The sequence below is a fragment of the Danio aesculapii genome, chromosome 16 (assembly GCF_903798145.1).
Source record: "Danio aesculapii chromosome 16, fDanAes4.1, whole genome shotgun sequence".
Lineage (NCBI taxonomy): Eukaryota > Metazoa > Chordata > Actinopteri > Cypriniformes > Danionidae > Danio > Danio aesculapii.
The window spans coordinates 34,369,355-34,392,285 of record NC_079450.1 but is presented as its reverse complement, the minus strand read 5'-3'; the positions used below and the strand labels follow the sequence as shown (position 1 = coordinate 34,392,285).

The following is a 22,931-nucleotide window of genomic DNA, read 5'->3' as shown; positions in this document are numbered from 1 at the left end:
GCAATGGTAAATATCTTAAATCCGTCTTGTTAAACAGTAAATTGTCTCCTGAAATATTAACACTGAAATAAATGTGCAGTTTATTTGACAGCAAATTAGCCATGAATTTCTTTTACATTTAAAATTTGTATATTTAGCCTGGCATAAATAAAACACTCCTCAACCCTAACTTACGATCTCTCTCTCTCTTTCCCTCTCTCACTAAATCCACCCCACCCCCTTCTTTGTGTGTTTCTAACACACACCTATCAGTCAGTTTGATTTAACCCCTCTCTCACACATGTATGAGGTCTCAGAGTTCTGACTGCTTTGTTCTGACAAGGAAAACTGGAATGCACACAAATCACATGAAGGACACAAACAACAACTTTAACAACTCTCTCCTCGGTGCCCAAAAGGTAAGATTGAATGTCTCCTTGATATGTCATGGCAAGGTGAAATACCCTGTGTGAATTGTTGCTCTTTCTGGAAGCTTCCAAATGAGACAACATAATGAACATAGCATTTAGACTCTTGCTGAAAAGAATATACTGTTGTTCAATAAATTTATTCAGAGTTAATTGATCAACGCTAATCTTGTTAAAACTGATTTTTTGTTTGTGTTTGTCTGGGTTGCAGGAGAAACTTATTCAGGCGATTAAAAAAATCAAACATGAAATCGATGAATGTTATGAAGCTGAGAAAGATGCCTTTGTGGACGCACTGGAGGTCGAGGTACTGATTGATTTATTATGTAAAACTTATCTGCGACTGAATATGTATTAATAGCCTTTACTAAACAACACAACACCACTTACTGGCTCACATGGATAACTTGCAGAATTTATGTTAACATGCTAGCAACATACCACACATGCTAAAATCACAGTAAAAACTTGGTAATACAGTCTAGAAACTTACTGAAACATACAAAAATCATATTAGCAGTGTAATAATTATGCTAGAATTGCGCCAACAGCATGATAAACATAGTTTGTTAACTGCATTTTAAAGGGACAGTGCGCCCAAAAATAAACATTTACTCACTTTTTACTCACCCAAAAGTGTTTCCAAACACAAAATGAGATATTTTGAAGAAAACTGAAAACCTGTAAGCACTGACTTTCATAGTATTTGTTTAAATATGAGATAACACACAGCCATTTTCACTAAATAAATGCTGATGTGATGACAGGTTTCTAAAATATTTAATAAAACGTAAGAATAAATACATGTGAAAAATTATCCATATTATATTTGCTGTCTATTAAAATGACACACATGGCTGTTAATGTGACATAATGCAATAACTGATTAATTTTTAATATTTTATTTGATCATTAGTACTAGCACTGATATAATCATTCTTGGAAAACATGTAAAATAATTTTAAAAATTATAATTTTGTAGTAGCAGAAGTCATTATTGTAATTTTTCTTGTTTTTATATACACAAACATTTCCTCTAAACAATTTCACCGACCCAAAGAGCATTTTATATATGGTTTAGAAAGGATGGGCACTCATTATATTGAATAAGTCATGAAAACATGCAAATCAGCCTCATACGCACAGTTTTATAACTCATAATGTACAAGTTATGGTATTACATGTGAGTAATTACTTCATAAGTAAGCCAATTTCAATCTACTCCGGAACTCTGGCTCTTTACGGAGTTATTAGTCTTTTAATTGATTATTCTCCCTTCCGCTGTGTTTCTCATTAAGTCATTATAGTCCGTCTCTTCCACTCTCCTACAGAACAGATTTGAAGAGATTGAGCGTGAAATCCGAGCAGAATTTCAAAACCTCCACCGCTTCCTGAACGAGGAGGAGGAGGCAGACGTGGAGCGACTGAAGAAGGAAAGAGACAAACGAGTGAAGATCTTAAAAGACAGAGAGAAGAAGATTGCCATGCAGGGTAGAGATCTAGAGAAAGCCATTGAGGCGCTGAACTGCAAACTGCGAGAAGACGACAGTCCCAAACTTCTAAAGGTGGATTTCCATTTAAAATCGGATGAACTGACAGCCTAAGCAGTAAAAGTCTTTATCGTTTAGCTTTAAAAGAATAGTTCACCTAAAAATTAAACCTACTCCATCATTTACACTCCCTCATGTGGTTTCAATCCTCTATGAGTTTCTTCTGTTGAACACAAAAGAAGATATTTTGAAGAATGCTGATTGACTTGGACAAAAGATTAACATGAAAGTCGAAGGGTGCCACCAACCAGCATTCTTCGAAATATCTTTTGCGTTCAAGTGAAGAAATAAACTCAAATAGATTTTGAACAAGTGAAGGCAGATTAACCCAGGGGGCATCTGCGTATTAAAATGCGCCAAAAAAGCAAATCGGTTTGACGTCAGAAGACAATCTTGATGTCAAAACAACATCAAATTTACATCGTAAAAATCGATTACAGGACTGTCCTCTAACCAATTGTGGATGTGTTTTTGACATCAATGTTAGGTGTCAATTTGATGTTGTTTTGACATCAAGGTAGTCTAAATGCATTTTAAGTTATTAATTGAAGCTTTCTGATTAAGAAAAGTATCTTTTCATAATACTTTTTGTTGTTATTTTGGTAATCAAAAGGGCATCAATGTGTGGATGTCAAATGGATGCCAAGGTTTGGACATCAAATTGATTTGCATTTTTGATGTCAATGTCAATTTGATGTCTTTTTGGCATCATGCTGGCTAAATGGTGACAGAGATTTTAATTTTGGGTGGACTATGCCTTTAAGTCATATGTCTCAAAATCGATTCCTGGAGGGCCGCAGCTCTGCAGCTGATCCAACTAATCAAGCTGTTCAAGACTACTAGAGGCTATAGAGCAGGTGTGAGTTGGAGGTGGTTGGACTTGGAGCTAAAGTATGCAGAGCTGCGGCCCTCCAGCAATTGAGTTTGAGACCATTGCTTTAAAAAGTGTGGTGTGACCTGCACAGACAAGAAAATAGTTTATTAATCTCTGAATTGTTTAAAAATGTGAAGTTAAAAATACTGCGTTTATTATATGTAAAAAATAAGTATTTTTGATATATTTATTTGTTATTTTATTTTATCACTCTGCATTAAACTACGTCATCATCTATTTTGGAACCCATCACAGGCTTACGCACTTTAAAACAACAGGGTCAGTTTATAGTTAGATCATGGAGGGTGTCAGAAAATTCTAGAAGCCATTTGACACTGTTCAGTTCAAGTACCCTAACAATCTCATGATTGAAAGAGTGCGGAATCTGAAGAGCTGATTGCTGTATTCAAGCAGTGAAACACAACTTTGAATCTGAACATTCGCACCCTAAACATTGTATTTTTATTCATTTAGGAAATCAATGAGCTTCTTAAAAGGTAAGTATCTTTCAATTCACACATAAAAATAGTAAGCTTTGTTGTTACTCTTCACATTGTAGCAATTTGTTACTTATCTATTTTTTTCCTTGTTTTGTTTGTTTTTTTAGATGCGAGGTGAATTTTGTTCGTCCTTCACCAATCGACAGTGAAATCCTCTCGAGTCAGTTTGTGGGGCCCATTCAGTACCGGATCTGGAAACACATGAAGGCATCACTATACCCAAGTATTAAGACTATATATTAATTAATATTATAATTTTACATGTCAAACATTCTGACATTTCCTTAATTTAAATGCTAAATTTCATATTATAGTGGTGGGGATTTTGATTAATCCCAGTGATTCAACTCTTTTAAATAATAATAATAATTACCAATAATAATTCCTTACATTTTTATAGCGCTTTTCTAGAAACTCAAAGTGCTTTACACAATGGGGGAATCTCCTCATCCACCACCAGTTTGCAGCATCCACCTGGATGACGCGGTGGCAGCCATATTGCGCCAGACGAACACCACACACTAGCTGATTGGTGGAGAGGAGACAGAGTGATGAAGCCAATTATGATATGGAGATAGTTAGGAGGCCATGATGGACAGAGGCCAGTGGGCAAAGTTGGCCAGGATGCCTGGGTTAAACCCCTACTCTTTTTTTGAAGGACATCCTGAGATTTTTAATGACCAAAGAGAGTCAGGACCACGGTTTATCGTCTCGTCCGAAAGACGGCCCCATCAATATACTTGGGCGTTAGAACCCACACAGACCACAGGTTAAGTGCCCCCTGCTGGCCTCACTAACACCATTTCTGGCAACAACCTAGCTTTCCCATGTGGTCTCCCATCTAGGTTCTGACCGGGCCCTGCTTAGCCTCAGTGGGTGACCTGTGAGAGTTGCAGAGAGCTAGCTGCCGGCAAAAAACAAATCTTTAGTGTTACCAGTAAGTGGCGACAGGTGACCGGTATGTTAGTCTCTCAGTTTGTTCCAAATGATACATCACCCTCCAAAGGTCAGTTCGGTGTGAATATAAAGCATGGCTGTCAAATTGAAGTGTCCTTCCAAACCGAAGTGCTCAAAACTGGCCATTTTGAAGGGCCTTTCTTTATGAATGAAATTTTGAAAGGAACAACTGATCCTTAAACATTCCTGCATTCCATTTGAAAGGTCTCATCTCTATGCCCTAATCCCTTAGAAACTGTCACTTTGGAGGGTAAAGTCTTTAAAATTATTATTGATCTCTTCCGAGTCATAGTCACTGTGTTTCAAATAGGATGAATCCCTGTCAAAAAGGCACTTCACAGTGACAACAATCATGGCTGCCAATTTCAAGAGCCATTCCAAATCGAAGTGCTCAAAACTGACCACTTCAAAGAGCTCTTTCAAATCCATTCGCTCTCATGATTTTTGTGCATCCTTAATTTATGACACAAATCATGAAGATATGTAGATTCTAGTCTACACCCTTCAACTCCTCAAAGCTCTCACTCTGAAGGGTAAAACCCTTTATAAGGACTAGGGCGTATGCTTGTGTCTTTCTCGATAGAACGCAGCAGTTATAATTTCTACAACTGATTTGTTGAAAGTCTGTTTGTTCAGTTCATTTTTATATTCAAATGATTGGTGTGTTTAGTACAGTGTATGCATAGAAAATAATTCAGGCATTTCAGAAAGGAGATATTTCAGTAAACAAGTGTTAGTCAGTTTATGGAAGTGGGCAAGAACGTTTAATTTACATCAAAGAGTCATTTACACACACAAAAGAAGCAGCAATTTAGGCTAATAATTGCTTGTTCTTTGATAGGTTGGCATAATAAAGTTATTTATGTTAACATTTCTTAACTACTTTATGTATATAGCTTTGTAGTTAGTGTGTTTACACAGGGCACTAAAGTGTTCACGGCAGTTCAATTTCGATTCTTGGCTCGAGGTCCTTTGCCGATCATCAGCTACCCACCCTCCAATTGTTCCAAACATGTTAAACACAAAACAAGTTATTCTGAAGAATGTTGAAAACCAGTAGTCCTTGACTTTCATAGTACTGTATATTATTCCTATGAAAGTCAATGACTTTCTTACTAATGATGTCAATCACTAAAGGGATAGCTCAGTCAAAAATGAGAATTTACTGCCCACTTTACTGAACTGGTCCCAAACTTTTATGGACACACAAAAAATATATATTTTGAATAATATTTGGAAACCGGTATTCATAGTTGGAAAAAAAAATACTATGAATTCAGTGGCTAACGTAGCTAATATATATAATTTTGTGTTGAACAAGTTGGAGGAAGAGTTAAAAATGACATTTTTGGGTAACAACTTTCTCATTACAAAAATATTACTTTTAGTTAATGTAAACAAATGCTTTAATACATGTTAACCAAAGCAATCTTAAAGGTGCAGTATGTAAATTTGACACCCAGTGGTTGAACTAGGTATTGCATTCCTGGATCAAAACAAACGCAAGCGCAGGTTGCCAGATTGAGGACCAAGGAGCGAGTCTGACTATCGAGCCTAAAGGCTGATTTTAACCGTGTTCTAACTAAAAGCAACGGCACCCAATAGAAGGAATATTTTCCATACTAAAAGGTGTTTTTGTTCTAACCAACACCTCGAATTGATATATTAGAAACGGTTTCTATTTCTTGCAACTGAACAACAGAAAACTGACAATGATCACCTCAGGTACACATCATGTGCTTTATTCAGTGTTAAATACTAACAATGTGACTATAGATGACATTTATTGCCATATACTGAAAGCAGCAGCAGATAGCTCACCTCAGATCTTGAAAATAAAATAAACCGGTTGAAGCTGAACTTCAGAACTGACTCAAAACCAACATATCAGTGATTCAGCATCAGCATTTAATAATTTTAAATAGGTTTAATATGTATTTAATAAATTATAAACTTTACCATTTCGGGAGTGAGTGCATATTCTTTGTTTCTGAATGGCTGGTTAAATATCTGTTGTGTTTCGTCTGGTGCAAACAGCAAAATAAGTTATTGCTGCACGTAGCGTGTTGTTAGGACATGGGGTTACAATGTAACCTGCTCACCTAATGTTTACGTTCGTAATATTTATATTATTTGCTAATTAATAACCTCATGTGGAACTCTGAACCTGCTTCTCATTTCGGAGTCTGCTACTGTCCACCAGAGGTTGCATTTAGGTCACAGACTCTCAGACTTTCTGAATGAATGAATGAAATATGTGGTTTTCCAACAAGGCAACCCAGGGTGCTGAAATATAATTGGCTAAACTGCCATTGGGTGGGTTAAAAGAATCAAAACAAAGACTGGCAGGTAACAGGCAGTTTTAAAGCAGAATATCTGACTTCAGCATTGTTTTTCAGGTAAACAAGAATGCTCACTTAGCATGTTTCTTAAATATCTGCAAACATATTATGGTATTTTTATTCTTTAGAAGAGTCAAAAACGTACAGACGGTACCTTTAATGTAAAGCTACATTACATAAATGCATTGTAGTTCATATCATAAATTTTACTGAATTTTTAGGTTTGACTTTTATTCATTTGATTTTCATACATAGACATATCCATGTTGACGTTTGACCCTGAAACGGCACATCCCCTCCTGACCTTGTCTCCTGAGAGAACAGCTGTGACTTTCGAGGAGGGCAAGGAGCCTGAGGAGAACCTGGCTGAGAGGAACCCGAAGCGATTCCACTACTATTACTGCGTAATGGGCTCAGAGGGCTTCACTCATGGTCGCCATTACTGGGAGGTGGAGGTAAAAGGCAAGACCGCCTGGAGAGTGGGTGTAGCGAGAGCGGACGTGCACCGCGGGGAGATGGACTCTTCCTCGACACTAAATGGACTGTGGACGTTGTCTCTCAGAAATGGCTCGATGACGGCCTGCACCCACCCAAAGCCCACACCAGTATTCTCGTACACTCCCCCAATCCGCATTGGCGTTTTCCTAGATTGTGATAATGAGGAGGTGTCTTTCTACAACGCTGTCACCATGAACCCACTGTTCTCCTTCTACACGGGGACTGTTTTAGTGCCGCTCTATCCATTTTATAACCCGTGTGACACAGATGAAGGAAAGAACTGTGCTCCTCTTTCCATATTTCATCCATTACTGTGAAGGATTGGCTTTGGTGTTTGTTTCCTCTACTAACTGCTGACATGGTTTGAAACACTGGATTTTGATCAACTGAAAGCATGAATGCCTGTGAAGCTAGATAGCAGGGGTCTTATTTATAAATGTGCCATACACATAAAAATAACGGGAGTGGAAGCGTTCGTACGGCACTTTCATGCAGGTTGTAATCTATAAAAAAACTAACTTGACAGAAGAATGTGCACATGTGTAAGTAAACATGTTTAACTTAAATACTGACTTAATTAAACGGCTTTAAATCATCGTATAAGCCATAATCACAGTGTTGGGCAATCTACTTGAAAAATGTAGTGAGCTAAGCCGTTAGCTACTCTACTTAAAATGTAGCTTAACTACACTAAAAGCTACCCCTTGGGAAATGTAGCAAGCTAAGCTAAAAGCTACATGGCAAAAGTAGCTTAGCTACATCTGAGCTATTTTTACAATTTTCAGTTTTAATTCGAAGCAACTTAAATCCAAGTCAATCATATCTTAGTGATCAATAAAACTGTCAATGAAACATATGAGGCATAATAGTTCAGTTCAGTTATTTACTGTAAATAATATGCTGTACTAAACAGAAACACATTATAGTATATAACAGCTAAAACAAAAAAATTGAATAAAACCAGGTATTACACTTTAAAATACTATAGTAATTTATAGTAAAGGGAAATATTTTGGAATAAGCAATATAGTGTACAGTATATATATATATATATATATATATATATATATATATATATATATATATATATATATATACAGATGTATATATATGTATATATACACTAAAGCATTTTTATTTTTTGAGCACAGCATCAGAAATTAAGTTATTGCATCATAACATGTACTTCTCGAGGTACGGTCACGAGGAATCCTGGAAGTAACTCCTCTCCCTCAGTCATCTTTCCATCAAGCAAGTTTCACCAGAGGTGGCAGTAATGCACCAAAAACTTTGTTGTTGAACACCGTAAAACAGGAAGAAGAAAAAATTGTCATCCCAAACCAAGCAAGCCACAGGAGACACTGGTGAGGAACAAACTTCACCAATTGACAAAAGTGAAGGGGAAAAAAAACAGGCTCAGTTGGGCAATCAGTTGAACAACCAGTTCTCCTCTGACCAAACTTCTCGTGCAGAGCTGCAGTCTATGTGCTGGAGGTTTAAAGCGGTGTTCACCCCAGACGCGGCACGTGTGAATAAATCAGGCTATTCGCGCGTAAATAGACGTGTGAACATTTTGAGTTTACTCACTTCATTTGCGTGTCAAATTCACTTTATTCATGCGTCAAATTCACTTCACAATGACAAAATTTGAGTCAAAGGCAGGGCTTTTGTCTGCCAGGTGACTCTAGCTTCGCTGCTAAATGGCTAACATAGATTTTATTAAGATAGTAGGCAGTAGCGGAGCTACAATTTTTTACATGTGGTGGCTAGGGGGTGGCCACTGCTATTTCAAGGGGTTCGTCCACACACACACACACTCCCTCAGTCATTTTTCCATCAAGCTAATTTCTCGTGTTATCCTAATTAATTGGCGACGTCACCGACCACAGCGAGAGGTGGCAGTAACGCACCAAAAAGTTTGTTGTGACAACCGTAAAACAGGAAGAAGAAGAAATCGTCATTCTCGCCATCATATGGATTTACTTCATTGGCTGGACTCCGGCCTCACTGCTCTGTGAATGTCAGTGCTGTCACTTATTGATCTGCGATCAGTAAATGTAGCTTGTGTGGACGCTACTGCGCTACTTAACTAAAAAAATTGCTTCGCTGCTGAAAAGCTTTTTGATTTATAAAGTAGCGACGATACCGCCACGCTACTGAGAAATGTAGTTAAGCCCGTAGCACTACCTATAGCGTCGATACTGCCCAACTCTTCATCTTACTTGAAATCATGCTATTGTATTCAGCTTGTCATTGATTTGAAAATAGCTTGATGCCGGTGTAAAAAAAAACAAAGACAAAGGCCATAATTGATTAAAATGTAGGCAAACAAACAAAAAACTAAACTAAACCACACATTAAACAATTCACCTTTAATTAATCTAATCGGTATTGTATTTAAACTAAATCTATTTATTTATTTATTTAAGTATATATCTTCTATAAGGAAGGCTTCCATTCATGGAACTCGCCTCAGTCACTGTCATTAGTTGTCATAACTCTATTATTAATTTTTATTATTCAATTTAAGTTAATATACGCACATTTCAGAGGGGGCGCATTTTACGGCAGGGGTGCGTTTCTTGGCACAACATAATATAAATATAAAAGTAGCTTGAGTGTTGCCGGCAAAATTTAAAAACCTCTTTAGACAAATGAAATGTCAATCAGCATCAGAAACTGCCAGCAGCAAATACAATTATGGGGTGGCACCCAGGGTGGCCTATCTGCTGTCAGGGGTGTCCAGTGCCATCCCGGACACCCCTCCGGCTCCGCCACTGATAGTAGCTGTGCTTTATGTGCTTTAGAAAGGGTGAAAAACAGTGTAGATTCATTCGGCGCCGTGCCTGAGTCCACTAGATCCTTTTTGTGTGTGTGTGTGTGTGTGTTGTTTAACAATACAATCATATTAACCATAACAATGGACAACATCAAGTACTATAATAAACAAGGAAAATTATATATAAATGAATACAAATAATACTAAAATAAGATAATAAAAAACCGGGTACAGAGGTAAAACTATCAAAATGAAATAATATTTACAAAGTCCTTATAAGTTTTCACATTTGTTACACTTTTTTGCTGTAAGCATTTTGTAAAGTAGTATTTAAACAATTTAAGTCATAAAGGAAATTCTGCAAATTAGGTAATAGTGAAGTAAATTTACATTTGTGAATATTATATTTACCCTATAAAATAAATATATTGCCTATTAATTCTATGTTATGTTTGTCATGAGAAACAAATTATACCACACATGGAAAAATCTATGTTAAATTTAAATTTTGATGTAAAAAAGATGGATAAATCAGACCAAAACACATTAACATGTGGGCATTTGACAAAAAGATGATCAATCGATTCGATACTTGAGTTACAGAAGACACAATTTGAATTAGGATAACCAAATTTAGATACCATCTCGTTTGTTGGGTGGATATTGTGTAACACTTTTAAATGTAATTCTCTAACTTTGTTGGGAACACAAAATTTGTAAGTTAAGAGCTTTTTTCCAATTAATTTTATCTACTAGAGAATTCCAAAGAAAGTTTCCCCTCGGAGTGATTCTTTTCTTTGACTGAAACACAGTTCTTATATTTTTATGACTACATTTTAGGTCGTAAATGCATTTGTCTTCAACTAAAAACTTCTGTTCTTTTTTAATAATCACTTCAAATGACTAGTGGCATTCATTAAATGAGCAAGGCCGTTAGGTATGACCTTAATCATAGTGTGCAATTCTTTATGAATAACAGGGAAAATATATTTAACCATAAAACCACCATATGAATTGAGTTCCCTTGTGGATCAAGTAAATCACAAAGATATTAATTATCTTTTTCATGCCAATTCTTATAAAAAAAAATCGATTTATTCTTTACTAAGATGCTTTAGTTGTTCCATAGCTTCACTGTCCACTAGATGCTTTCAGAGGTGCACTAAGCTCTGTGAGTTCATCAACTGTTCTGTACCTGTAACTGCTTCAGACTGAGCCGAGCCCAGTTTGATGAACTGTTGTCCGGTGTCGGCTAAAGGATTTCACCTTGGTACACCAACAACAGGCATTACATCATAATCACTCCCCTACAAGAGCAAGGATGTCTATTCGCATATTTGCATTGACCTAACATGTAAATCACTCACGGTTGACGCTTCATCTGCGTCTGGTGTGAATGCACCATGAGAAAGCTGGACATCCGTCTACATAACGTTTTATCAATAAGACCCCGGGTTTTTGCTGCGTAGTTGTGTTTAGATCGGCTGTTTAAGAAACAAACTGGCTGTATCTAAAATCAACCTTAAGCCCTTATTCACTATTCCCACACATTATTCTAATGTAATTTTCTGTTGAGACGCACAAATTCATTTTGCATGATGCTCGCGATGCATGGATGTGCTGTAGTGGCTGCTGTTGAGTGTACATTGATTGTGTAACTGTTATGTAGGCATATTATGGGATTGAATTTGATAATGCAATGCATGGTTTCAGATACCAATTCAAAGAGTGCACTACATAATGCAAGTCCAGTCATGGTCCTGGATGAACTATATCCTGCAGAGTGTAGCCTTAGAAATAAGAGCAATCCTGGAGACAATGATTACTTTAGTTTAGATGTGTTCCATTTTGAATTGTAGGGTCACACTTGATCACTGAAGGATGCAAGTCTCAATTCAAACCCCAATCTAATCATATTCCTAAAAGACAATGATTCGACCCTGCCTATTAGCCAAATGCTAAACAAGTACAATCATGATTACCTGGAGTTAGCCAGTAAAAACAATTAATGTATTTTTGGTCCATTTTTAGTTTAGAACAACTTTCAAATCATTTATTAATAGTATGAAAGATCTCACCTAATGTCAGAAGCCATTTGGCTAGATTTTAGGATTAGAGACTGCCTTGGCATACCAGATGCTGTATCTTTGGGGGGCATGGTGGCTTAGAGGGTAGAACTGTAGCATCACAGCAAGTAGGTCCCTTGTGCAAGACTAAGCTGGTGCGTTTTTCTATTGAGCTTGCATTTTCTCCCTCCTTTGCGATGGTTTTCCTTCAGGTACTTTAGTTTCCCTGAAAAACCAGCCTGATCTCACGAGAAAACATAAGTATTGTATGTTTTGTCAGTATAGTGGCTAATTCTTACAAATTCGTACAAGTTCATTCGTACGAAATTGTACAATTTTAAAAAGGAGGCGTGGCACCTAACCCCACCCCTAAACCCAACCGTCATTGGGGGATGAATTCATATGTACGAATTCATACGAATTAGCCACCAAATCAAAAAGTTACAAATTGCTGTGAGATTGTGTTGGAAAGACACTCAGGTTAGGTTGGAGACAGTAAAACGCATGTAGGAATGAGTGTGTGAGAATCTCTGTGTTAGCTCTTTGATGTACTGGCCATCTGTTCAGGGTGTTTCCCTGCCTTGGGCCCAAGATATTGGCTGTGTTCCAAATGGGATAAATCCGCCTCTGAAAGACACTTCAGAAGGAGAACAATCCTAGACACCATTCTGAAGGGTTTTTCCTAATCAAGGTGCTAACCACTGGCCCTGTGGAATAAAAGATTTTGGAAGCAGCAAGTGATGGACGCCGTAACCTGTACATAGGGCCCAGGTATATATCCTTACCCCAGAATAAATTGTCAAATGTAATAAAAGTTTTATTCGTGGCTAACTGGAGTGCTCGTAGTAAGATCAGGGCAGCAATCTGAGGTGAACTTTTAGCTGTGATTTAGATGAACTGTTTTGTATTACTGACTTGTTGGAAAATGCGAATGTGAGTACAGAATAACTCAGTGTACAATATCCCTCAGTAAGTTAAATAGTCTTAGGTCTGCAGCCTTCATACAATGAGCGGGTGGGAGTGATTTTAGCAAGTAGGATGCGATTCTGAATTAACATATATTTTGATCCTGGAACATCATTCCTGTTCGAAAATGTAATCCTTACCTACCCCTAACCCTAACTGTAAATTAGTCCCAAATTCAGAGGGGATTAGGTAGATAGCAGTCATTTAGAAGCATAACCCTAAAGGCTGATTTATACTTCTGTGTCGAGTGATCGGCGTGACCCAATGTGACTGTCTTGCGTGTAGCCGTGCATTTATACTTCTGCGCGCTGTTTGTGTTGCTCTGCAGTAACACTTCTGAAACACTAGCTGGCAGCAGGTATTTATGTTCCTCTGTGTCATGTTTCTTCGCTGGTGTTTTGTTTTTTAGCTTAAGTAGCTAAAACTTGCTTATTCAGAGGTGGGAACCGGCAGACGTGACAGAGCTTGCGCTACGCATTGTTATGAGGTGTAGTTAAATTTTTGGAGAGGTGTGCCTCAGCAACGGCGTCAGCCATGGTGAGGGTTATGCGACCGCTTACAGGCTTTGCCGGAGCATACGCGACATAAATGGTAAACTTATTTCTTAAATCTGATTGGCTGTTTGGAATAGAACTTATTTGGTGAAACTTGCTACACCCAGGTCCTAATGCCCAACCGTTAACATGACTGATTCACATGTGGGCGCTGTACACCTGACTAGGAAAATGAAAGGAATATAGACAAATGATTTGAAGTTATTATTAGTCAGAATATAGGAATAAAGGACTTAGTATAGCAGACATCCCAGGTTGATCGAAGTAATTTCAGGGAAGGGGGGGAACGTGATGTAGTTGAATAGTGGGGGGTGTTTGGTTGGTGTGGAGCGGGGGTGGAGAATGACTGTGCGACGGTTGGGCAGTTGGAACAGGTGTGTTTGATTAAGGTTGGAGCAAAACTATGCAAAGCTGTGGCCCTCCAGGAATTGAGTTTGAGACCTATGCTTTACAATATTGCTCCCAAGCAGCCTCTGGATCCTAGTGCATGCATTTTTCTGCTGTTAGAAAAAAACGTTAGTTCTGTCTACGAACAAAACATAAATAGTTATAAAATGATTATCTGATTTTAATTTATTTTGAGAACCTAACTCTTATGGGGGATACAATCTCAAACCTGACTCCACTCATCAATCTGGCAAATTACACCTTTCAAAAACACACAAACAAAAGACATCGGCATATAATAGAATAACTACTTATTAATATATAAAATATATTGTTACTGTGAAATAATATTACTCATTGCGTAAAGTTCATATAGCCCACCCCTAGCGCACATATTTCCAAGCTATGCCACTGTCTGGTGGGAAACTACTTTGAAGAGATTAGGCCATAAGGATGAGCTATCCGGAATGGAACACAGCCTCTGAGTTGGATCCAGCATCCCCATGGCCTTACATAGGAAAAATGATTTGGAGAACAGATGGTTGGAAAATTTGACAATAAAATGTTCATTGTTGACCGGTGATTGATTTTTATTTTGGCACATTTGCACTCTTACTTTTATTTTAACAAATATTTTCACACATTAAAATAAAACTGAATTCGATTCTGTGCCTGTTGACAGACTATCAATAGCCACTGTTTACGATTACCGCTCTATTAATAAGCCAGAGATGTCTGTTGGATTTATCCATGCTCAGGAGCTACTTTGGAAACTATGTGGAAAAACAAAAGAGGGGTGGGGGTACGGAGGGGCTTTACAGCCTTGTGGAAGAGAAGAGAAAGCTAGAGACAGAGAAGAGACTTTAAAAGTGACCGACAACATGTGCAGAAAGCACTTTTTTCCCCAATAAATGTCTGAGCCACAGAAGCAGAACATGGAGGACTCTGTAAGTGTGGGGGGGGGGGGGACAATACAACCACTCAGAGAAGCATTTTAAATCATTTATTATCATTTCTAGGCATGAAATAAAGGAAGTATCACTTCTTTACAAAATGTTTATGTGTTGTATTTGTGCAAAAAGGAAGAACGGGGACAGATAAGACTGTAGAGAAACCTCTCATGCACCTGTGGGACACAACCGCACTTGGAGTAAACTTGGAGAATGCACAACACCACAGGATATTTGGACGTCTCGTACATTATACATTCTCAACGCTCATTTTTCCTCACTCGAGAGACCATTCCACACCAACTCAATTCTGGGTATTTATTAAAGGTATAGTTAATCTGAAACATGTACTCACCCTCATAGTTCCAAACCTCAATGATTTCAGACACCAGAGCACACAAATGTATCATCCTTGGAGATTCACACAATGTTCCCCCTTGTTACAATGTTTGTTCCCCTCAGTTAGAAACATGTATCATCTGAAATTGCTATATCTTTCACTTGTCCTGCTGAGGGATACAAACTACATCAGAGGGATCAATGCCTCTTTTGGCTTCTCATGGTGCCAGGCCTGACTTTCTTTTGTGGAGGACAAATAAAAACACATTTTGAAGAATATTTCAACCCTTTTATCCATAGTATTAAAGTCAGTGGGCATCAAAACAACACTTAAAGGTGCAATAGGAGATCTTGTAAAATGCTAACGCTAGCCTGATAGCACTGCAAGTCCCACCCTGCAAATGGCCATCCAAATCCATGCCTCCTGAATGAATGAATGCACACTAGACATTACTATAAAACATGTAACGTTAACCAGAGATGAAGCTTTAGAGATTACAAATCAATATATTTATTCATTCATTCATTCATTTTCTTTTCGGCTTAGTCCCTTTATTAATCCGGGGTCGCCACAGGGGAATGAACCGCTAACGTATCTAGCACATGTTCTACGCAGCGGATGCCCTTCCAGCCGCAACCCATCTCTGGGAAATCAATATATTTAAAGAAGGTAATTTGTTGATGTTTGTCTGCCATTCTCTGTCTGAACTGCATCTGTGAACCCACCATTAGCTCTGTTTCCATACGAAAATGTGAATTAAATTTATGTGCAAAACAAAATATCGCATAAAAGACGTGCAAATTAAGCAGCGTTTCCATCCAACGAGTCAAAGAGAACAAAATAGTCACTTCCTGATTATCTGGCGCCAAATATCAACAGTAAAAGCGTAATTTGCTGCGGTGGGAGAAGCTGCGTCAATCTTTTCCTTATTTAATAAATTACCTGCACCTCAGAAGACGATGCTGGCATAAATTGAACACTAGGTGGCGTTTGAAGGCGTGAGACATGGAGCACAGACGCTTTACTATTCTGGAGGTCATTAATAATATAATAACGCTAATACTGAAATGGTTAAGGCGTTCTAGAATGTCCAAAACAACACTTCAGATGTTTTACAATGTGCTCAGCTGCTTGGTTTGTCCATTAACACAGAGATTTTTTTATCATCTCTTATAATAAAATCACATGACTTTTTTTTTAATGCAGATACTGGAATTTGTTCGGCAAAAGTGTTTGCATCGCAGTTTATGCTCATCTTTTCTTATCAAATAAAAAGATTATCCTATTATAGTTATGCGCATACGTTTTTATGTGCATTTTCAAAATTGATTGAAATCAAAGTTGATTGAATCCTTGCCGATTCAATCAACAGATTTTTTTTTATACGCATCTCCAAAATGCGCATAAAAATAGGTGGATGGAAACATAGCTAATGATGCAATCCTTTCTGCGAGAACAGGTTGTGCAGAGGTATGCATTTATATACATTGACAGGGACATAGGACAGCCAATTGTAATGTTCGGACTCAACGTTTTGATTGGACAAACTTTTCAAGGTCCTGCAGTGCTTAATTTGTAAATGAATCATTTGCGAAACGAGACTAGCAAATAAAACTCACTGTAATCAACACCAGTGATACACTTTCAGTTTATCCACAACATGATGTCAATAAATGGTGATAGTGCATGCAATGCTGGGTTCACCACAAACATGGAATCAAGTACTGTAGTTCATCCTCATGAGTTAGTTACATATAAAGTCAAAGCAAATGCAAATTAAGATGGGGAATGCTCATGAGGGGAAAAACATCCCTCAAATAATCTACAGTGAACGTCGCAGTGCTCCGCATTTGGCGTTAACCCAGCATAAGAGCCTCATTATGTTTTTGAATGGTTCCTACAGCTAAACCTAACCTCTAAGTGAGTACCTTTACATGGACACCAATAATATGATTTTAATGCGATTAAGACAATACTCTGATTAAGAGTCTACCACGTAAACAGCGATTTTTGATTCATTTAATCCGATTAAAGTCATAATTGAACTAAACAGAAATCGGATTATGTGGAGTATGCCGATTTTAATCACATTACTGAAGTGCAGTACAGACATGTAAACACTGCAATCAAACTATTACCATCGTGTAGGATTTTCGACACATTTTGCGACAGGATATTCCATACACACACGGCTGTTTGACACTATTCTCTGCACCTACCGAGACAGTGAAGGACTACAGACACCTACATTGTGAAATGCGGAGGGCTTTTCCCATACGACGTGCGTCATCCAATTCCATCAAAAACAACACTCTTCCAGCAGTTTATACTCGCATCCAATATCTCGTTTGTCATGGGGGCATGCATGAAATGTTCCTGAATAAAAGCAAAAGTGCATAACTGCAGTTAACATCGACAAACTAAAACTGAAACATCCAAAATGACGTGAAACTCCGAAGAAAATGTGGATAGGGTGGTGACACAATGACGTTAATTGAATTATGTGCTATAACATGTAAACCCGCATCAGGAAAGGAACATTCAATAAGCAACACCATCATATTATTGTCTTATTCAGATTAAGGCAAATCATTTGATTACTGATGTCCAAACGTAGTCAATGTCTGCTTAAACTCACCCAGCTTATTGTTTTCTCATTCTCACGCAGGTACTCACCAAGCACAAATCAATGCCAAATCAATTAAAATACATATTGCAAAAACACTCAGAATCAGGCTCAAATTAAACACTGGTCCCACACCTTCTTTGAAATGAACATTAAAATGCATATAAACACATTTGGACCACATCAATGATTGCTATTAGGGTGTGAAGAGACTTTAAACCATAACAGAAATAGCTTCTGAAGACAATCAACTATTGCACCTTTAACTCCATTGACTTTCACAATTAAAAGCCAGTCAGACACCATTAAAATGAGGTGAGTTCTTTTATGGGTTAACTATCCCTTTAATGCCCTTCAGCATGTCATCGACCAATCAGGTCTAATCAATGAAATGAAAAGTTACAAGGTGACACACTGAAATTAATGGACGGGATGTTTTACACAATGTAATTATCCAGTCAGAGACCTGTAGACTCGTGCGATATATGAAAAGCGGTACTTCTTTTAGACGTTTACACACTACTTCCTACATACGCATGAGCACACTATCACAGATAGACACTATCGGAGCGTAACTACAGCATGCAATGATAGACTGCAATGACGTTGCATCGTTACTTCAGTGTTTGTTTTGTGGTAAAGCGCCTTGAGCAAGGGAGAAGCACTACGTAAACCAAACTACTATCCATTGGTGTAATCTTGAGTGTCAATTAAATCACAATGATCTTCAGTGTACAGTTATCTCAGTATCAAAACAGAAGCAGTCTAGTAAGATAGCATGGAGTCTGATATAAATCTCGCACTGTGCACTCCCTTAAATTGAATCTGCATTTAATACCACTTAAAAAGGAACAGCAATTACCTGCCAGCCGGGGAGAAAGAGGACATTGCTAATTGCATTGAAATGACAGCTATCCAATGGCGATTGTTGCTAACACACACAGACATACTCACATGCACTTGTACAAACACATACAGGTCTCCTGACGTTGCCGGTGATGAATAACATCTATAATCTCTCATCATAAATACCACATTGCACCCACATACACACAACTTACAAGCATCGACATACAAAATACAAAAACAGACAGCAATCATGACATCATGATATTAGACTTATATTAGTGGCAGTGTCCTGAAGGGTAACAAATATGTTTAACATGATCTTCTGTGGTGATTCATCGAGTGACCAGAGGAATATTGATTTTGCCTGGAAACCTGTGTGATGCGCATTACCGAGATGCACTTAAATGTGACATCTCTTGCTGGAGATTAAATGGATGGTTCACCCAAAAATGAAAATGATGTCATTATTTACTCATCCTTTACTTGTTTAAAACCTATTTGTGTTTCTTTTATTCCTGTTGAAAACAAAAGAAGATATTTAGAAAAATGCTGGTTGCTGGGACATATTTACCTCCATAATATTTTTACCCCAAAACACGTTCAATAGAAGAAAGAAACTCATGAAGAGCTTTATTTTAACGATCTAGGCGCAAAGTCTAAAGCACATGGCGCAAAAGCATTAAGGGTGTGTACGAATCCACTTTTGCTATTTTAAGGACGGAAAAATACACTCTGCGCACTGGCGCATGGTCTAACAGGGTTGTGCTTATTCTCTTAATGAGATCTGAGTGTGTTTTGAGCATAACATGCATTAAACCAATCAGAGTCTCATCTCCCATTTCCCTTTAGAAGTCAGTGCGTCTCGCCATAGCGCATTTGCTATTTACATGGCGGACTTTGTAAGTGGAAAACCTGAATGATTCACTAAAAAGAAAACAGTTACACAGATTATCTGCAGCGTGAGGATAAAGAACAAGCCTCCTCGATTTGGCCTCTTTCTCTTTACTTTACTTTTACTCTTTACTTCACTTCTTTACTTTCATAGATAAGGAAACGGTGTTGTACCAGGGTATATGCAGAAATCCTAAGGATAATTTCAATACATTTTTAAGACTTTTTAAAGACCTTTTCAGAATATTTTAAGACCTCATTGCCACTCTAAGTTCTAATCAATATCAAATCTTTAACTTAATTAAAAGTTGTTAATAAACAGTTGTAGTTTAAAAAAATGGAGCACAACCATGCAACAGAACTCAGATAAACTCAGAAAAACAGCTTGAAACTGTTTAAACTCGTCTTTCTCCAACCACGAGTGCGCAAACTTACATTTTCCCATTTTGCCGTCTGTTTTACTCTATGCTTTCACTACATGTGGAGTCACTTTCCTGTGCTTGTTGCAAATTACGTGACATCACCCGGACGAAGGAGCTTGGCCGAACGCACCCCGGCTTGTACCAATCACGTGGATCAAGCACATGGTTGTTAATATTAGGAGAAAAATAAATATATTTATGCTTTTTTATAGTCAAACACTTTGGGCAGCACTTGAACAAAATTTTAGACCTCGTAAAAACATGATTAAGACTTTTTAATACCCTTTAAGAGCCTTAATTTTCTCATCATTGATTTATTAACCTTTAATACTTTTTAAGACCCTGCGTACACACTGTGTATGCACTCCGCTGAAGACATCTATTAGCCTACATATTTAATTTAGTTTGTAAAGCGCAAAGATTGGTTTTAAAACTATTTCTAAATTCAGTTCTAATTTCCAGAAAACGAATGAATAATAAATGAACAATAATAACGAAGTGAGTTATATCCAAACACACATCCTATTCTTATGCCCCATGTGGTGATGGATACGTGTCCAAAATCGACAGGTGGACAAATCTAAACTTGTTTTTATTAAAATAAATATAAATATGCATATAATAAATATTACTGCTAATAATATTAACATTATACTAATGCAAATTGTCATGAATAAACTGACAAAAGCCCCCCGACATAAAGAAGGCATGGAGGTAATAGTTTTTATATTCATGTAGAAAAACTTATTTTGTAATATTTAAATATTTTTTTCATACAGAAAAATATTTGTGTATTGCTGTACATCCTGTGTGTATTAAGCAATGTGTACGCTTTTTGGACCTGCATAGGTGCAAAACAAACGCGTTTTGTCACCGGCTTTCAGTTGGTAAATGGCAGGGTCTATTTCAGTTTCTCAAACTAGCAACGGGCCAACAATGCGCCCTAACACACCTCCTTCCTAGACCGGCACATGAGCCCACAAAGTGGCTCAAATGGATTTGCTATTTAAACAAAGTGGTGCAAAACATGAAAGTTAGAGCTGCGCTGGTCTGAAAATAGCAACAAATCACACCAAACACATCTTGCGCCAGGTGTCTTGGGCCCAAAGGTTTAAAACCACACGAGGGAGAATAAATGATGAGATAATTTTCCTTTTTGGGTGAACTATCCCCTTTAAAAAAGGGTCTATTGAACAGTCAATGAGAACATTGGAGTATGAATGTTATGCTACATTGTGTTTATAGGTTTTGCATTTTATAAAACTCGACAAAAAAACAGTGTGTTGCTACCTGTAAATGAGTGTGAACAAAATATACTGGAAATTAAAAGGCCAACCTACAGAACCTCACAATACACAGTTGACAGCATTATTATTATGCATTTGTGCACGTATATATGTGTGTATCTGCACATTATTATATTGCTTAGGTGTTCTTTCTTTAGTATCGTCTCCTTTTCTTTCTCCAAACAAAGTGAAAGAGTCAACTGGACTCATTTTGCTTGAAATAGGCACATAAATAATTGATAGATAGGCCTATATGTTTAAAATCAGCTCCCTACAAAAGTGCAGTGGGTCACCTCTAAGGGTGTAACGGATTAGAGTTGATGCGTGATTCGTACGGATCACAACCTACGGTTCGGAACGCATGTGACCTGCGGATTTATAAATTTTTTTTACTTGTAGATTAATCCTAAATTTGTAAAGATCACAGAGAGATTACCTTTCGTGTCTTGCAAATCACATGTATGAAAGCATTTAGGCTTTCCTGTAAAATATAATGATGACCGAAAAAGCTGTGGAAGGTTATGCAACATGTGGTGGGTTTCTTAGGTTATTAAAGGTGTTTTATGGCACTACTTGTTTAGCCTGCATTACTGCATTCAGTGTAAGCTTCACGAATGATCATTAAGAGATTGGGATCTCAACAGCCATGCAATAGGAATTATAAATGATGGTGATTTGCATGTTTATTAATCCTTCGAATCGCTGCATTCAAATCTGTGTTTGAGAAATGCAAAAATCAAGATAGAGATTCAGTTTTTAGTCTTTTGATCTAGATATAAAATTACAAACAGTCAAATAACACATATGTACTGGGATAACAGTTTATAATTTAGATAAACCACTGATGTTTATGATAAAGACTAAAATCACCATCATGTGCTCAAAATGAAAGTTGTTGGCAGCAATTACATTATTTAACCAATAGGTGGCGAGAACCAGCCATCAAAAATATGTCACTGAATAATTCTTCAAAAATGGCACATCTTGCAATGAAACATGTAGTTTCATGAGTGAATAACTGAATCATTTATTGAAAATGAGACTAAACATAAATATGAATTGTACAAATTATAATGTTAATTTAAACCTTTAGCGTTATCAGCAACAGTACTAGAAATTTTTCGTTGAATATATTTTTATAATTTTTTTTTTTCAGCTGATTATTTCTTCATTTTATTTTAAATAAAATTACAGGTTCTAAGTTCTGTTTGTTAAAACCAAATGTGTCTTGCAGTACTGTTTTTGCAATAAACGGAAAGCAAATTACATTTGTCTCCGCCCCTTTTTGGCTGATGTGATCCGAACCGTGAGATTTGTGATCCGTTACACCACTAGTAAGCTCCTGGATACTTCCATGTAACCAGCCAAATACTACTTAGAAATCCTCAAACACAATCAAATGAACCTCCACTGAAGGCGAACATGCCAATTTACGCAATGCTATTGCAGTCGACTGCAAACAAAGCTTTTCTAAAATAGCACGGGTAACCTAAAACTATTGGTTTATCAATGCCTCCAAACCACTAGGTGTCAGTGCAGGTCCTAAACTACTCTCCAATCAGGCAGCGCTTACAGAAATTTCCAGTGCATGTCACAAAAACTGTTCAGAATTGCTCATAATTCTGTGTCAGATTAACTATGTATCCATATTTTTCATAAAGCCAGTTGTCAGGGAATATATCATTTT

General features: G+C 37.3%; 1 protein-coding gene across 1 annotated transcript; it reads left to right on the top strand.

Annotated features, from left to right (window-relative positions):
- Window positions 1-106: 106 nt before the first annotated feature.
- Window positions 107-7,587, top strand: si:ch73-54f23.4 (zinc-binding protein A33). The gene is made up of 6 exons (XM_056475345.1): window positions 107-398; window positions 619-714; window positions 1,739-1,972; window positions 3,306-3,328; window positions 3,439-3,554; window positions 6,886-7,587. The coding sequence occupies exons 1-6, from the start codon at window positions 285-287 to the stop codon at window positions 7,443-7,445; spliced, it is 1,143 nt and encodes a 380-aa protein (XP_056331320.1). The 5' UTR covers window positions 107-284; the 3' UTR covers window positions 7,446-7,587.
- Window positions 7,588-22,931: the final 15,344 nt, after the last annotated feature.

What these genes read in the sequence shown, in the direction of transcription:
- si:ch73-54f23.4 (XM_056475345.1), top strand. Translation starts at nt 285, where the DNA reads ATGAGGTCTCAGAGTTCTGACTGCTTTGTTCTGACAAGGAAAACTGGA. An exon ending in TGGACGCACTGGAGGTCGAG is followed by an intron (nt 715 to 1,738) that starts GTACTGATTGAT and finishes ACTCTCCTACAG; the next exon opens with AACAGATTTGAAGAGATTGA. An exon ending in GAAGGCATCACTATACCCAA is followed by an intron (nt 3,555 to 6,885) that starts GTATTAAGACTA and finishes TTTCATACATAG; the next exon opens with ACATATCCATGTTGACGTTT.